The sequence below is a fragment of the Scyliorhinus canicula genome, chromosome 18, assembly GCF_902713615.1.
Source record: "Scyliorhinus canicula chromosome 18, sScyCan1.1, whole genome shotgun sequence".
NCBI lineage: Eukaryota > Metazoa > Chordata > Chondrichthyes > Carcharhiniformes > Scyliorhinidae > Scyliorhinus > Scyliorhinus canicula.
In genome coordinates, this window is record NC_052163.1 from 26,237,237 (window position 1) to 26,254,973 (window position 17,737).

Sequence of the window (17,737 nt, forward strand, 5' to 3'; positions counted from 1 at the left end):
CAGGTTAAAGTCCAACAGGTTTGTTTCAAACACGAGCTTTCGGAGCACTGCTCCTTCCTCACCTGAGGAAGGAGCAGTGCTCCGAAAGCTTGTGTTTGAAACAAACCTGTTGGACTTTAACCTGGTGTTGTAAGACTTCTTACTATAAGTAACAGACACATTTTAACAGTCAAGTTGTTTCCACAATCAGCCAGGAATGTCCAGTATCATATCCTATACAATTCTGGATAAATTTCTCCAAGCTGAACCTGCGCCTCACTGCAAACAGTATATGAAAAGATGGGAGTTGTAGGTTGGAAAAGAAAAGCACACAAAATGTCTTGGGCATCAATATGAGATCTCGTGACTACATGGGGCTGAAGGTTTGATAAAAGATTCTGTTCATGTATGGTGGGCTTCCACATCACTATATTCTTGACTGCATTTCAAATGATCTCATTCATTTTATTGAACGTAAATGATTACAATAATTTCTTGTACTCACTTCCAAAGGTTAAACTTGGTAACTTTAGACTTACGAATAAAATAAAATCTCAAGACTCTAGAACAAATTTTTTTTAAAAAATCCCTGACAACGAACAAATTCCCAGCCCCATTTCAAATCAAAAGTCAGGCATTTGTACCCTAAGGTTTTATCGAATAATTAGGAATGTAATTAACTGTATCATACCTGCATTACACTTTTACCCAATCATAACATACAAATAACTAAAAATCGAAGACAGTTATTTTAATCTTTTTCTTTCTTTTTGCAACTACCCCTCGCACTCTCCTAAAGGTGTGACTCCAAGCTAAGATTTGGTATGTCACCTAGCTGTCAGCAGCCTATTTGACCACAGGGGTCACTGCAGCTGAACCTCCTGCTGTACTTTGCCTGAACCTGTCACCGTATGCACATTTCCAGTATGGGTTCTCCATCAGTAGAACCTATACCGCTGTCCCAACTGAGAACAATTAACAATGCAAGCCAGGGATCAAACCTTCATGGTCAGTGCGACTCAGCTATTCACAATGTGCTCACTCAGCCATCAAGGAAGCTCACAACTGCTGTCTGTCTCACACCAATTACGCTTTCATGTAAAAGCTGCACAATAGACGTCTGGAAACTGCTTATAACTGACGACAAAATTTAAACAATTTTTCAGCAAATTTGCATTTAAGGATGTGTTCTGGTTTAGTACAGGTTAAAATCTTCTGTATCAAATGAAATCCCAGAACTATACAAAGAACCTAGATTAACAGAACCCATCTTGACTTTGTTTGGTTAAACGGGTTCTCTGATCAAATTTTTATACAAGCCCCATAGGAAGCTCTGATCTTAAGAGATCTGTGGACTTTACCCCAGTAAATGCATAAATTCCACTACTGTATCTGCTTAATTGTCTGAACAATGACTGCAATTTCACAATAAGTGGAAGTCTGCAGCTACAGAATCTCTCAAGGAAAAACTGTCGGTAAAATACCAGAGTACAGCAGATCATTTAAAAATGATCTTCAAACTGGTCGTAATCCAGATTCATATCATTTCTTAAAATGCAATGGGAATGCAAAAAAGGCGTCTTAGACCAAGTTGACCCTACTGCATTTGAAAGATAATCACCTCCTTCTTGTTCCTTCAACAACCCCTGTTGCAACATCACTGGAGGATTTTGCTCATATGTAGATTAATTCCACAGTGAACAGATTTAGTGAGTTAGAATTGTGCCAGACAGGCTAAATGAAGCAATCAAGGCTACAGTTGTGCTATTATAGTCCCCACAATTTTGATATTACATTTCTCCAAGGGCATTTAAAGAATGAAGAGATGTTAAATTTTTAACCAAGTGGAGCAAAAAAGGGAAAAGAATGTGCAATTTAAATCATCTAAGTACAAACATCCACTCCAAAAGATTACATTTACAGTCCCTGTCCTTCATTGAAGGCACACAGTCCCACATTCTGGTCACGTTTGGTGTCCACGCTGATGTAAGCTATAGAAGTGTGCCTCTCTCAGGATCTGATTGATTTGGAAGTACGGGCCTTGTGCAGACTGTTCACTGGAATCAGAAAACTGAAGCATCGTTGAGCTGTTGCCTGGCTTGGTCCGGCTTAGTATGGCATCAGCTGGTAAGTGTCCATTCGGTCTGTCAGGACTGCTGACTATACTGCTGCTGTCACTGCTTGAGGACTGCAGAAAGAAAAGAGTTTAGCTCAGAATCACAGAATAATAGTGCAGAAGAGGCCCTTCGGCCCATTGAGTCTGAACCGAAACATGAAAAACATCTGACCTACCTAATCCCATTTGCCAGCACTTGGCCCATAGCCTTGAATGTCATGACGTGCCAAGTGCTCATCATCCAGGTACTTTTTAAAGGCTGCGAGGCAGCCCACCTCTACCACCCTCCCAGGCAGTGCATTCCAGACCATCACCACTCTCTGGGTAAAAACGCTTTTTCTCACATTCTCCCTAAACCTCTTGCTCCTCACCTTGAACTTGTGTCCCCTCTGAATTGACCCTCCCTATCCACGCCCCTCATAATCTTGTACACCTCGATCAGGTCGCCCATCAGTCTTCTCTGTTCCAACGAAAACAAGCCTATTCAACTCTCTTCATAACTTAAAAGTTTAATTCCAGGCATATGTGCTCTGCACCCCCTGCAGTGCAATCACACCTTTCCTCGTGAGAAAACCTCTGGAATGCTACTTGAACATGCAAGGTGCACACAGCTGAAACCTTTAAGCACAAGTTAAATGTGCACATTTCCTATTAGCATTTTGTACACCATATGCCTATTTTGAATTGGCAGAAACCTCCTGACAATACCAATACCATCCTCTAGTAAAAAGAAACAAGCCATTTCATTGTGGAAATGCAACATCAGTCAATGCTGCAGCATACATTTACATATTTCCCCATATACAGTGCAGCATGTAAATTCAGAACTAGACAGTAGCTCAAATGGTAACCTTCAATATTAAGCAGCTAAATACTTTAGTCAAGAAAAAGAGTTGGTCAGGTGACATTACACTTAATATCAAGCTGATTAGCAGGATAATTACACAAGTTACACTGGAACAAGCAGTTTGTAAAGATAGCTGGGGAAAGAGTGGGTGAGGCAGTGGCAGAGTCACCAGGAATCTGGCTCATCAGTTGACATCTGCTAAATTTGGCAGGGTGGAGGGAAACTACTCCGTGTTCACTGCAGTCCATATCCACTAGTGTATGGGTAAAGAGTCATTTTCTGCATATAGCAGTCATAAAGAGAATCCCCCCCCCCCCCCCCCCCCCCCAGCCCTATTAGGCACTCACTAATGCTGCCTATCCTGTTCCACCATCCACCCATCCTTGCTGGCTCGCTGCTGTTTCATTCACTTTTTGAACTTCCCACTTATATAGAATTGGAAACACTGCTCCCTGGTTGGTAAATCTAAATTCCAAATGGCGAAGCAGAATTTTTGAATCCTCCGGGCTTGGAAAGTTCAAAAAAGCCAAAACCAACAGCAAAGTGCACTTTCTATGCCATTATAACCAGGAATTTGAGCCAGCTAATTCACAACTTTACTAACCTAAGTTACTCATACTTAAGTCAACTTGATATTTATTACAAAAGAGTTGCTAGTTACACCTCTGTAGGAATAGTAGGATTCACACAGCATTTCTTCTGGATGTTCAATAACCTCTCGGACAGCATCATCTTCCCTGCAGATGTGCAGCATTAGCTATACATATGCAGAACTCGAGTTGCTACACAACATATCCAACTCAGTCACTGTTAATCAAACACCAAATCTCCAAGTATCTGTATGTTGTTGTAATTACCTTCATCTGCATTTTATAATTGTAAAAGAAAACCCTCAAAAAGATCAATTTTACTTACTGGATAACAAACGACAATAATATTCAGCAGACAGTAGTTTGCTCTTACAATTCAAGTCTCTTTTCAGCTGGGAAGGGGGACATTATTCTTATTGCGTCTGGAAGTACTGGATGGAACGCAAGGAATTGATGGGGAGGCCCAATGTTTTTTCTATTTAATAGAACAGTTGCAGCACAGGAGGCCATTTGACCTGTCATGCCTGTGTTGGCTTTCAACAAGAGCAACTCACCTCATCCCACTTCCCTGCATTTTCCTGTAGCTCATTTCCAAATTTTTACTTTCCAGATAATAATCCTTTTGAAAGCCATGATTGAATCTGCTTCTACCACACTCTTGGCAGACCCAAAACACTCGCTTCTTACAAGGATTTTTCTCATGTCACCATTGCTGCTTTGGCCAATCACTTCTCTGTGCGGAGCCTGCACGTTCTCCCCGTGTCTGTGCGGGTTTTCTCTGGGTGCTCCGGTTTCCTCCCACACGTCCCGAAAGACATCCTTGTTAGGTGATTTGGACAATCTGAATTCTCCCTCAGTGTACCCAAACAGGCGATTTTCACAGTAACTTCATTGCAGTGTTAATGTGAGCCTACTTGTGACACTAATAAAGATTATATTATCATAACTTTGTTGCTTTTGTACTCTGTGGTCCTATTTATAAAGCCCAGGATCTTGTAAGTTTTATTCAGTTTCCTCAACTTACTATATCGCATTAAATGATTTCTGAACATATATACCATGAACCCTCTTTCCTGCATCCCCTTTAAAACTGTACCTTTTATTGTATATTGTCCCTCCATGTTCGCCCTACCAAAATAATCACTTCACAGCGCTGTATGCATTAAATTTCATCTGCCACTTCTCCACTCATTCCACCAACCTATGCCCTTTCAATGTTTATCCTCCACATGGCTCACAATACTTCCAAGTTTTGAGTCACCTGCAAATTTTGAAATTGTGCTCTGTACACCAAGATTTAGGTCATTAACAAATATCAGGAAGAGCCTGGGTCCTAACATTATATGGGATGGACTACAGGAACGACTTAGCATCCCTCCCACCCCAACTTTCTTCAAGGTAAAAATATTAGGGATAAGGACATTAACAATATTGTTTGCTAAATCACCAAATTTATTATTATTTGTTTCCTGGATGAAGAGCAGGTACAGAATATCTTCAGACCATCATATTTCATATAACACAAATTTCATAGTTAGAACAGAGTATTTTTGACTTCTGGTGGCGGCGATGCGGAGCTAAGCCGCACGTTTGGCAGCTCCCGCTTTTTTTGGACTTTCGGGCTCTTTTAAGAGCCCGCAGCGGCGCTGTTTCGATTTTTCCCCGGGGGGGGGGGGGGGGGGGAAACACAGCCAGTGTACCCAGTGGCCGGTGGATGGACTGGACTCTCAGTGGAGCGGTCCAGAAGTCGGTATTACCACAGAGAAAGGCGAGAGGCAGAAAAAGCAAGATGGCGGTAGGCGGGGAAGCAGCAGCAGCGTGGCAGCAGGAGCTGCTTCAGCGCTCCTTCAAGGAGCTCAAAGCCGAGATTTTGGAGCCGTTTAAGGCCTCGCTGGACAAGCTGGTGGCGACTCAGACGGCTCAGGCAGTGGAGATTTGGGAGCTGCGGCACAAGGCTTCAGAGAATGAGGATGAGCTTTTGGACCTGGCAGTGAAAGTGGAGTCGCACGAGGCACTGCACAAGAAATGGCAGGCGAGGATGGAGAACCGCTCCCGTGGGAAGAATCTACGGATTTTGGGCCTCTCGGAGGGGCTGGAAGGTTCGGATTTGGCGGCCTATGTGGTCCTAATGTTAAACTCGCTGATGGGTGCAGGGTCGTTTCGTGGTCCCCTGGAGCTGGAAGGCCCCCATCGAGTGCTGCAGCGGAAGCCCAGGCCGAACGAACTGCCCAGGGTGGTGCTGGTCCGTTTTCACCGCTTGGTTGACCGGGATTGCGTGTTGAGGTGGGCGAAGGAGAGGAGCAGCAGGTGGGAGAACACGGACACTCGGATTTTTCAGGACTGGAGCGCGGAGGTGGCGAGGAGAAGAGCTGGCTTCAATAGAGCGAAGGGAGTGCTTCATAGGAAGGGGGTGAAGTTTGGCCTTCTACAGCCGGCTCGCCTCTGGGTCACGTACATGGACCGCCAGCTCTATTTTGACTCTCCAGGGGAGGGCTGGGCTTTTGTCCAGGCTGAGAACTTGGATTCGGACTGAGGGGAAATGTACTTTGTTTGGAGGCATTGCCCTCTTAGGTATCCTTTCGCCTATATTGGCTGTTTGCTGATGGTTGTTTCCTGTTTGTTTTCGCTATTTTAGTTATGGTTATTTGGGTTCCTTGGGGCTGTTGGTTATTTATTGTGGTGCTTTTTTTGTTTTTTCCACTGGTGGGTTGGGGAGTAGTTTGGGGTCCCGGTGGGTCATGTGTACGTCTTTTTCCCGCGTGTTGGGTTGAGGGGCGGAGCTCGGGTTGGAAGCGCGGGCTTTCTTCCCCCGCCGGAGGAATTGGGGGCGGCGCTGGTAGGGAGGGATTGGTGGCTGTGTTGCATCCGGGGGGGGGGGGGGGGGGGGGGGGGCGGAAGTAGCCGGGGTCAGCAGAAGTCAGCTGACTCACAGAAACATAATGTTGGGGTAACTCAGCTAGGGGGGGCCCTTGCTTGGTGGGGGGAGGAGGGGTACTGGGTTGTTGCTGCAGGGACTGTGAGGGAATGAATGGTGAAGGGGGGTGGGGGTTGGGAGGGGGGTTTGCCACCATGGGGAGTGGGCTTGGGGGGTTCCCCGGACATGTGGTGGTTGAGGAAGGGCTATGGCTGATCGGCGTAGGGGGAAGGGGACGGCCCCTCGGGTTCAGTTGGTCACATGGAACGTGAGTGGGCTGAATGGTCCGGTGAAGCGATCCCGGATCTTGGCTCACTTGAGGGGGCTGGGAGCGGATGTGGCTATGCTCCAGGAGACGCACCTCAGGGTTACGGATCAGATGAGGCTATGCTCCAGGAGACGCACCTCAGGGTTACGGATCAGATGAGGCTAAGAAAGAGTTGGGTGGGACAGGTGTTTCACTCGGGGCTTGATGCAAAGAATCGTGGGATGGCAATTTTGGTGGGTAAGAGCATGTCGTTCACCGCGTCCAAAGTGGTGGCGGATAGTGCAGGTCGATATGTGATGGTGAGTGAGAGACTTCGGGGGAGCGGGTGGTCTTGGTTAATGTTTATGCCCCCAACTGGGATGATGCGGGCTTCATAGATCATAGAATTTACAGTGCAGAAGGAGGCCATTCGGCCCATCGAGTCTGCACCGGCTCTTGGAAAGAGCACCCTACCCAAGTTCAACACCTCCACACTATCCCAATAACGCCACCCAACACTAAGGGCAATTTATCATGGCCAATCCACCTAACCTGCACATCGTTGGACTGTGGGAGGAAACCGGAGCACCTGGAGGAAACCCACGCACACATAGGGAGGGTGTGCAGACTCTGCACAGACAGTGACCCAAGCCGGAATCGAACCTGGGACCCTGGAGCTGTGAAGCCATTGTGCTATCCACAATGCTACCATGCTGCCCTTCATGCGGTGTATGCTGGGCCTGATCCCGGACTGGAGACAGGGGGATTGATTCTGGGTGGGGACTTTAACACGGTCCTGGATCCAGCTCTGGACCGCTCGAAGTCTAGGACGGGCAGGAGGCCGGCAGCGGCCTCGGTGCTGAGGAGGTTCATGGATCAGATGGGAGGGGTGGACCGTTGGAGGTTTTTGAAGCCGGGGGGTAGGAAGTTCTCCTTTTTCTCCCATGTTCACAAGGCGTACTCCCGGATTGACTTTTTCGTGCTTAGCAGAGCGCTGATCCAGAGAGTGGTGGGGGCGGAGTATTCGGCGATAGCCATTTCTGATCATGCTCCACATTTGGTGGACCTGGAGCTGGGGGAGGGGAAGGATCAGCGCCCATAGTGGAGGTTGGATGTGGGACTTTTGGCAGAGGAGGAAGTGTGCGGGCGGATCCGTAGGGGTATAAAGGAGTATCTGGAAACCAATGACAACGGGGAGGTGCAAGTTGGGATGGTTTGGGAAGCGCTAAAGGCAGTAATTAGAGGGGAGCTGATATCTATTTTGGCGCACAGGGAGAGGGGGGAGAGGGTCGAGAGGGAGAGGCTGGTGGAGATGGTCAGGGTGGATAGGAGATATGCAGACACCCCGGAGGAAGGGCTTCTGAGGGAGTGGCGCAGTCTCCAGGCGGAGTTTGACATTTTAACCACCCGGAAGGCGGAGGCGCAGTGGAGGAGGGCACAGGGGGCGGTGTACGAGTACGGGGAGAAGGCAAGTCGGATGTTAGCTCACCAGCTCCGGAAGCGGGAGGCAGCTAGAGAAATTGGGGGAGCCACGGATGCAGGTGGGAACTTAGTGCGGGGTGGAAAGGACATCAATGGGGTGTTCAGATACTTTTATGAGGGGCTGTACCAGGCAGTACGCCCCAGGGAAGCAGGCGGGATGGACCGCTTTTTGGATAGGCTGGAGTTCCCAAGAGTAGGGGACAAGCGGGTGGAGGGTTTGGGGGCCCCAATTGAGTTGGAGGAGCTGATGGAGGTATTGGGAAGCATGCAGACAGGGAAAGCGCCCGGGCCTGATGGGTTCCCGGTGGAATTTTACAAGAAATTTTCAGATTTGCTGGGCCCTCTGCTGGTGAGGACCCTGAATGAGGCCAGGGAGCGGGGGGGGGGGGGGGGGGGGGGGGGCTCTGCCCCCGACGATGTCCAGGGCAATTATCTCTTTGCTCCTGAAGCGGGACAAGGACTCCCTTCAGTGTGGGTCTTACAGGCCGATCTCGCTCCTTAACGTAGATGTCAAGTTGTTGGCAAAGGTGCTGTCCAGGAGGGTGGAGGATGTGGTCCGACGGTGATTCACGAGGACCAAACGGGGTTTGTAAAGGGGAGACAATTGAATGCCAACGTACGGAGGCTCCTGAATGTTATGATGGTGGCACCGGTGGTTGGGGAGTCAGAAATAGTGGCGTCCATGGATGCGGAGAAAGCTTTTGATAGGGTGGAGTGGAGTTACCTGTGGGAGGTGTTGCGGAGGTTTGGGTTTGGGGAGGGGTTCATTAGCTGGGTGAGGTTGCTGTACAGCTCCCCGGTGGCGAGTGTGGTGATGAATGGGAGGAGGTCAGAGAACTTTCGACTTTCCAGAGGGACGAAGCAGAGTTGGAGGGGGATTGTGCGGGGAGGGGGGAGCACCGGTTGTTGCTGTATGCAGAGAATCTGGTGCTCTATGTCGCGGACCTGGCTGAGGGGATGCCAGAGGATACTTGGGGACTTTTCGGGATATAAGCTCAATGTGGGGAAAAGCGAGCTGTTTGTCCTGCACCCAGGGGGTCAGGAGAGGGAGATAGGGGAACTCCCGTTGAGGAGGGCTGAGGGGAGCTTCAGGTATCTTGGGGTCCACGTGGCTAGGACCTGGGGGCTATGCATAGGCTTAACTTTTTGCGGCTGGTGGGGCAGATGGAGGAGTAGTTCAGGAGGCGGGATGCGCTGCCGCTCTCGTTGGCGGGCAGGGTCAGTCGGTTAAAATGACGGTGCTCCGGAGGTTTTTGTTTCTTTCCCAGTGCCTCCAAATATTGATCCCGATGGCTTTTTTCAGAAGGGTGAATAAGTCGATTCTAGGGTTTGTGTGGGCGCGGAAGGCCCCGAGAGTAAGGAGGGCATTTTTGGAGCGAAGAAGGGAGGTAGGGGGCCTAGCGCTGCCCAACCTGTGTGGATATTATTGGGCGGCGAACGTGGCGATGATTCGCAGGTGGGTGACGGAAGGGGAGGGTGACGCATGAAAGAGACTGGAGGTAGCGTCCTGTGCGGGTACGAGTCTGGAGGCTTTGGTGACGGCCCCACTTCCACTCCCCCCGGCAAAGTACTCCACGAGTCCGGTGGTGGTTGCGTCCCTCAAATCTGGGGACAGTGGAGGCGGCCATAGGGGGGAAGTGAAGGCCTCAGTTTGGGTCCCGATACGGGGCAATCACCGTTTTGCGCCAGGGAGAATGGGTGGGGGATTTGGGAGTTGGCACAGGGCAGGCATCAGACAGTTTGGGGACCTCTTCTTGGATGGGAAGTTCACGACTCTGGAGGAGCTGGTGGGAAGTGGAACCTCCCCCCCTGGGAACGCTTTTAGGTATATGCAGGTCAGGGACTTTGTTAAGAGGCAGGTGGAGGAGTTTCCGCGGCTGCCGCCAAGGGGGGTGCAGGACAGTGTGCTTTTGAGGACGTGGGTCGGGGAAGGGAAGATCTCGGCTATCTACCAACTGATGCAGGAGGAGGTCTCAGTAGATGAGCTCAAAGCGAAATGGGAGGAAGAGCTAGAGGATGGGACGTGGTCGGACGCCCTGGAGAGGGTGAATTCTTCCTCCTCTTGCGCACGGCTCAGCCTAATTCAGCTGAAGGTGCTGCACAGGGCTCACATGACAGGGGCAAGGATGAGCCAGTTTTTCGGAGGGGAAGACAGGTGTGGGAGGTTTTCGGGTGGCCCGGCAAACCACACCCATATGTTTTGGGCATGTCCGGCTCTGGAGGGGCTTTGGAAGGGGGGTGGCGGGGATTTTGTCGGAAGTGGTTGGGTCTAGAGTCAGGCCGAGCTGGGGGCTCGCGATCTTTGGGGTAGCTTCGGAGCCGGGAGTGCAGGAGGCGAGAGAGGCCGGCATTCTGGCCTTCGCGTCGCTAGTAGCCCGGTGCAGGATTCTGTTACAGTGGAGGGAAAAGCAGCCCCCGAGTCCGGAGGCCTGGGTCAACGACATGGCTGGGTTCATTAAGTTGGAGAGGATGAAATTTGCCCTGAGGTCGGTACAGGGGTTCTTTCGGCGATGGCAGCCCTTTCTCGATTTCCTGGCGAAGGGGTAGAGATTGGTCAGTCTCGGCAGCAACCGGGGGGATGGTTGTGGGGTTTGTTTTTGCGGCGGTGGGTTTATGATGTTAATTTCTTCTTTCTTGTATTGCTATTTGTTATTATTTATTCTGGGGGGGTGAGTTCTTTTCTTGTTTTGGTGTGGAAACACGCCTTGTTTGTTTTAAATTGCGGGGAGAAAATTTGTTATTGTTATTAAAAAACTTGAATAAAAATTATTTAAAAAAAAAAAGAACAGAGTATTTTCAAAATGTTATTTAGAGGATGGCTACAAAACCACCTAGAATTTGCTGCAGGGTTCGATGGTGCCGTAGCAATTGTTTTCTTGCAATGGATCAAGCAGTCAGTTGTGATAAAAGGGATTCCACCCACTAAGAAATAACAGAATTGTTATGGTGCAGAAGGAGGCCGTTTGGCCCATCGTATCTGCACCGGCTCACCTAATGAGCATTGTGACGTTATGTCATTCTTCTGCCTTTTCCCTGTACCTCTGCAGATTATTTCTATTCAAATAATCATCTAAAGTCCTCTTGAATGCCTGAGTTGAGCCTGCCTCCACCACATTTCCAGGCAGTCATTCCAGTTCCGAACCACTCGTGTGGAAAAGTTATTTTCCCTCATCTCATTTGCTTCTTTTGTAAATCATTAAATCTGTGCCCTCTCGTTCTCAGTCCTTTTGCGAGCAGGAACAGTTTCTATCTACTCTGTTCAGCCCCCTCATGATTTTGAACATATCTATCAAATCTCTTCTTCACCTTCTCCTCTCCAAGGAGGACAGTCTCAACCTCTCCAATCTATCCTCATAACTGAGGGTTCTCATCCCTGGAACCAAGTTGTAAACCGCTGTGCACTCTCTCCAATGCGTTCACATCCAATATGGAAACTAATTGAAATGAAGGCATCCAAATATTAAGGACTCCTGGTCACCCAGCCACACTATCCTATCCAGATTTTGGTGCAGCTCTCAAGAGATGAATCTTCATAATTAAGGCTTTCACCGATATCTTTTAAAGGCCAAAAAAAGCTCATTGCATGTTGTACAGAACAGCACTCTGGAGAAAAAGTTAGTGAAAGCACCTCCATACTCCCTTTCTAAAGTAAAAGCTGTTAAAGAAAAAAGACAGAAGTTGACTTTTAAATGTACCAAAGTTGCTCACAGTACATGGTTAAATTCCAATTCTCACTAATATTAATAATAATTGTTTATTGTCACAAGTAGGCTTCAATGAAGTTACTGTGAAAAGCATGGGTTATATGCCCTATTATATATATTTATGGCTTCCTCATCAATTTTCTTTAATTAGTAACATCTGCTGTGGTATTGTTCTGGAATAAACCTCATTCAAGTGTCTATTCACACGGACAGTTAGCTTTGGTAGTCTATTTGACTGAAGGACGCAGCTCCCAGGACACAACTTAATACTACAATTTTACAATTTGTTTCTAACCTCGCAGTCCCAGCTGTCTCTGGGTAGATCCTGCAACAAAGTATTGTTGCTGAGACGTTTCGGCGGTGGGACAGAATGGTTTTCTTCATCATTACAGTTCCGTCTTCGCTTCCTGAAATCAGATGGGTGGTGGAAGAGAGAGAACAATACCTTAATTTAAATCTACAAACACCAATTGAGGTGCACAATTCCTTCAGCATAAAAAGACTTGCATTGATGAGATTCTCAAAAGACCGTCCTTGCATAAATGGCACAAAATTATAAAGCTGTTATCAACAATCTTAAAGATTTAGAAACAAGTTACTCAAGCTCCGCACGAATATTAATTAGAAACAAGAGGCCATGGAGTTGGTGTAATAGAAAACTGATGATTTATTAGGGTAACACCAGGTTGTTCAGCCCAGTACCAAATGGTTTTTGGTTGCAGAGGGTCGTGGGTTATGACCCCTGCTCAGCCCCAGCATAATTATAAGATCAGTGAGCATGGCTTCGTGGGACTACCTCCAGCTTGCTTCCAGGACTGGGTCAGTTGGTATTGTCCAGATTTTCGCTGCATTGTTTGTAAAATACAAAGTGCAGTAAGAATTTGGAACTCTGCCAAGTCTAGATTTCATCCCATCTCTCCCTCTACCCCAGCCAACCAGACCTAGCTCCTGCCATTGGATTTTAGCTGTGATTTCAGGAAAGAGGATGCTGAATTGGGGTGAATGTTCTGCAATTTGTTTTCTTATGGACATAAGAAATAGGAAGACGTTATACAGCTCCTTGAATGTGCTCTATTTTTCAATAGGATCTACCTCAACTCCACTCCCCAGTGTGCTTGCACCAAATGGACTGCAGTGGTTCAAGGATATGGCTCAACACCATCTTCTCAAGGGCAGTTACAGTAAGAAGTCTTACAACACCAGGTTAAAGTCCAACATGTTTGTTTCAAACACTAGCTTTCGGACGAATGGGCAAAATAGCTGACCTTGCCAGTGACACCCACATCCCAGGAAAGAGTAAATATAATGGAACAGTTGGCTCTGTTGCACAATCTCCGGCTGTTTTTGTTATTACTGGACAATAGTATCCCGTTAGAACAGTCAATCCAGATCGACACTCTGGTTGAGTGCAGCACTGTTGAGGTGCCTGCTGGCTTTCAAATGAAACTCGGACCTGTTCTGCCTTCTCAGGTGAACAGAAAAGATTGCACAACATTATTTGATCACACAGCATTATTTGAGAAAGAGAAAAGACCCCCCCCCCCCAGCAATATTTATCCTTCCAACAACATCCAAAACAGATTATCTTGTTGCTTATCCCGCTGCCTGAGATGCGGTGATCCTCAGATTAAATCATCACCAGCCAACTCACCACCTCAAAGGGGAAAGCCGTCTATTGTCATCTGGGACTATGGCAACTTTATTTGCTGTTAGTGAGAATGTGCTGTATACAGATTGGCTGCCACATTTCCTATGTTACAAAAGTGACTATATTTTGAAGGTAAATCACTGTCTAGGACGTATCTTGGGTTAGCTCAAGATCGTGAAAGGCACTACACAATTTCAAGCTCTTTCTTTAACTCTAATCTCTAGAATGCTTCAACCATGATTGATCTTATGGTTTTAGAAGCATTCCCTTAGATGAAACAAATGAATATTCTGCATCACTTACTTGGAAGGTACATGCTGTACCCAAATGCTAGTGCTGAGCCTGGCTAGCAAACATACTTGGAATGACTTTGTTTTCTCCTGTTTTTCCCATTGTAGATTGGCCCCAAATTTCATTACTTAACATTTTGATCGTTGTCTTCGTCTCAAAATGTTGGTAAAACTTGAAGAACGGCATGAATTGGCTGCAAAAATGTTTGGTTACATTTTCTGACATTACTTAGTGCTTCCAAATCATGCTCTTTCTGAAGCAATGAGCTTTTTTTTTGGTTTTTGCACAACCACATAAACTTTAAAACAATCCAGACATGTGTCAAAAATCCAAAAGTTGAGAGTATTTTATATGATGGAAATGATGAACCCATGTGAACAAAATGCAGGACCTTGAAATTGTGCATGCCTGGCAGTTATAATTTTTCTCCCCATGTGCAGCTCCAATGTCTTGGCCCCACAAATCACAATAGTCCTTATGAATCATTAAAAGAATGATATTCAGTGTTGGGTGATGAACCTGCAAGCTTTCTTCAAAGTACCAACTGATGAACTGCCATGTGCTCTATCATTATCAACAAACTATTAAAAAAAACATTTTAGCTATGTTCTTCTAATTTGATTGTTAACTATATTTAATTTTTATGGTTCCGTACATGTCCATCCTCTTGTCATATGGCAAAATGATTTTATCTTGTGGTCATGAACAGGATTGTCACTGGTTAAAAAATAACCATAAATTAGGGGCTAGCCTATTAGTGATAAAGTATTGCTGAACGATGCATAACCGAAATCTGAAATAAAATTAGTTTTAAAAAGAGACAGGCCAAATAAACAACAGTGAGGAGCCTTATGGGACTCCATGCTTCATAAATGGTATTACTTACAAGTCACCATGCAGTCCATTTATAGGACACAGTTGTACCCCAGAACTCATCAATGAATGTTTATATTATTCACATAATCATTTCTCACTGTGAAAGCTTCCAACACCATAGACCTTTCCAGCCAAGTGTTGCAATATAGTATAGTCGTCTTTAGTTCCACTCCTTCCTGACTGCTGATGCAAAAACTGCCAGAATTGAATTTTGTATCTGTCAAAGATCAATTACATCCCATCACAGGTCATTTAAACTGATCATTCCCCAAAAACATTCTTTTTCATTTTACGGAGCTTTGACCATCAAGGTATTTTACTCTGGGTATGTGGCAACACAGCATGTTCCAGATTGGGGATAGCCATTCATTAACATGTTCCGAATTACAATTAAGGTAACCTTACAGAATATAGGACAGATAGAGCTATAGCACCAATCCCATATTATCTAACTGCCATTTTACAACCCTAAAACCTCCAAAGAGCAGCTTAGTTTAGCAATTCGCCTACAAATGAGGGAATTAAAGGGGAAACTCTATTCTATACAGTATAAATTTAGCAAAATACATTTTATAACAATCTTTATTAACGTCACAAGTAGGCTTACATTAACACCGCAATGAAGTGACTGTGACAATCCCCTAGTTGCCACACTCTTACGCCTATTCGGGTACACCGAGGGAGAATTCAGAATATCTAATTCACTTAACAAGTGCGTCTTTCGGGACTTGTGGGAGGAAACCAGCACACCTGAAGGAAACCCACACAGACACGGAGAGAACATGCACACTAGGCACAGACAGTGACCCAAGCCGGGAATTGAATCCGCTCCTTTTTATTAAACACAGAGGATATTTCATATTTTTAGCAGACTCTTCTCACGCATTATCTTAAAACATTAAATGGAAGGTCGCTAGGAATTATGAACAAATACAAATGTACCATTCATTGCTACATCAGACTTTTATCTCAGGAACACAGCTTTGAATACAGCTAAGGGTCTTGGGATAACATATGACCACTGGGTAGATAAAGTAAGTTGCAAAATCTAAATGTAGCTCTTTATTGATCAAAGTCCACTGCAATGTACTTCTAAAAGGTGATGGAAAGCTCGAAAGAGATTTTCTGTATTTAAAATTTGTGGTGCATTTAGAAAGACCTTTACCACGTGTTAAAATGTCGTGCAGTTAAACCTGATGCTTACAACAAAATCGATCCAATGATAACCATTAGAAATCTGAATGTGGGGTGCTTAAGTTTGGAGAACCAGGCCCAGTTTTAAAGCTGAGTCAGTAGGACTCATTTTTCAAGTGCTATTCATGAAACTCAACTGCACAGGACATTCAATGCTCTTGTTATACACTAAGAAATTAGGTATCAAATGTCAGATACACAAATTTTCAGCTCAGAACACTTAAGAGTGACTCAAATTCTGCTAAGTTGGACCATAAAACTGCGACTCAATTAAAAAGAAATCTCTTTGGTCTTGAAACCATGAACAGGCTCATTTCATTATTCGTAAACTTTCATCTGATCATTCTATGCTGAATTCAAATCTGCACCCCATGGAAAAAGGCTGGCACCATCCTCTTAACTACATGCTAGTCGAGCAAAGGTTGGAGGATAAACGCTAGAGGGATTGCCAAGATTTGTTCTTTGACATTAAAAACTAGAGCACCCATTTTGTAGCACAGAACTTGAATAAAATTTTGGGAATGTGGAAATTGTGGCAATGATGGGGTTGAGTTACCCATCCATTAATCCTGATTATCAAATATATAATTGTTGGGAGTACCAGATATGCCTTGTCATTTAATACATGCCCATGAGGAACAGATTGACCCAAGCTTGACATGACACTCTATAGGAAACCACTGAGCCATAGTTCAGTAAGAATATTCGAAAAGGAGAAAAGCAGCTAGGTGGTTAACTCCTGGAGGTAAAATCAAGCCCACCACACACACCTCCAACACATCATCATCGGAAAGTAAACCATTTGAGCCTCGATTTTTGGGATGCGTTGTGTCTAAACTATTCGCTGAAACGTGATACGACAGATTGAGATAAAGAACAGTTACCCTTAACTTGTCCGAAGGATTTCATTTCTGCTTGCCTGCGAATAAATTACTGGATAAATGCCTCCACCCAGAGATTCCAAGAACAATAATAAATTGAAACCGACAGTGATTGCGAGATGAATAAATGTGAGAAAATCGATGGCGACGTGGACGCCAAAGGTGATGCTGAGCAGATAACTTGGCAATTCATTGGCGAGTGGTGGGGTGGACCCAACCAAGACCACGGAGCCGAGAACACATCTCTTGTCCCCTGCAGGCGGATCAAACCACCCCCCAACTCACAATGGGCTGCCACCATATTGGAGGAGAAAGGAACTCAAGACAATACATGGCGGTGGTGGGAGTGGGACTGGGCCTTTCACAGGTCTCCATTCGAGGCGATGGCAAGGGGCAGGCGGTGACCCGGGACTGACCAGCAGACGGAGGCTTAGCTTCCTGCGGACATTTATCCACACACAAGCCGCCTGCGCCATTGGGCCTCGGTACCTCAGCCCCCCCCCCCCCCCCCCGGCGAGCGAACGGCTGCGGAATGGCGGGGACGGGCTCCAGCCGCCCGGCCGCCCCCTCACATCCCGGGATGGAGGTGACGGTGGGGAAGGGCCTTCCTTCCCCGTCCCGGGGATAACGGGCCCCGGTCGGCCGGCCACCGCCCATTGTGACCCGACCCACTTCCTCTCTCCCAACCTCAAGGACTGGACGAAGGGGAAGGGAAGGTGGTGGGTGGGGAGGGAAGACAGGATAAGGAAGGGTGTGGTGGGGGGGGGGGGGGGGGGGGGTTCAGAGGAGGAAATCTGGCGCTCACCTGCCGTCCGATAACATCTAACCCCGGCTACTGTTCGCTGTGTCTGAGCCGCCCTCAGCCAGGGGGGGCGGGGCCAGGCAGAGGGGGCGGGGCCGCGCACGGTGACGCGTTAATAGTGACGCAACACGCCGTCCACACTGCGCCTCCTCCGCCCGGACCCCAG

At 46.8% G+C, this 17,737-nt stretch overlaps 1 protein-coding gene across 2 annotated transcripts; it reads right to left on the reverse strand.

Moving 5' to 3' along the window:
- Positions 1–419: 419 nt before the first annotated feature.
- Positions 420–17,710, reverse strand: si:dkey-21c1.1 (protein FAM104A-like). 2 transcript variants are annotated; one of them, XM_038778134.1, is made up of 3 exons: positions 14,705–14,920; positions 12,175–12,286; positions 420–2,167 (listed from the first exon to the last, which is right to left on the reverse strand). In XM_038778134.1, the coding sequence occupies exons 1-3, from the start codon at positions 14,752–14,754 to the stop codon at positions 1,943–1,945; spliced, it is 387 nt and encodes a 128-aa protein (XP_038634062.1). In that variant the 5' UTR covers positions 14,755–14,920; the 3' UTR covers positions 420–1,942. The 2 variants fall into 2 exon arrangements, with proteins under 2 accessions (XP_038634062.1, XP_038634063.1); XM_038778135.1 differs by lacking the exon at positions 14,705–14,920 and adding an exon at positions 17,575–17,710 and having other exon boundaries at positions 424–2,167.
- Positions 17,711–17,737: the final 27 nt, after the last annotated feature.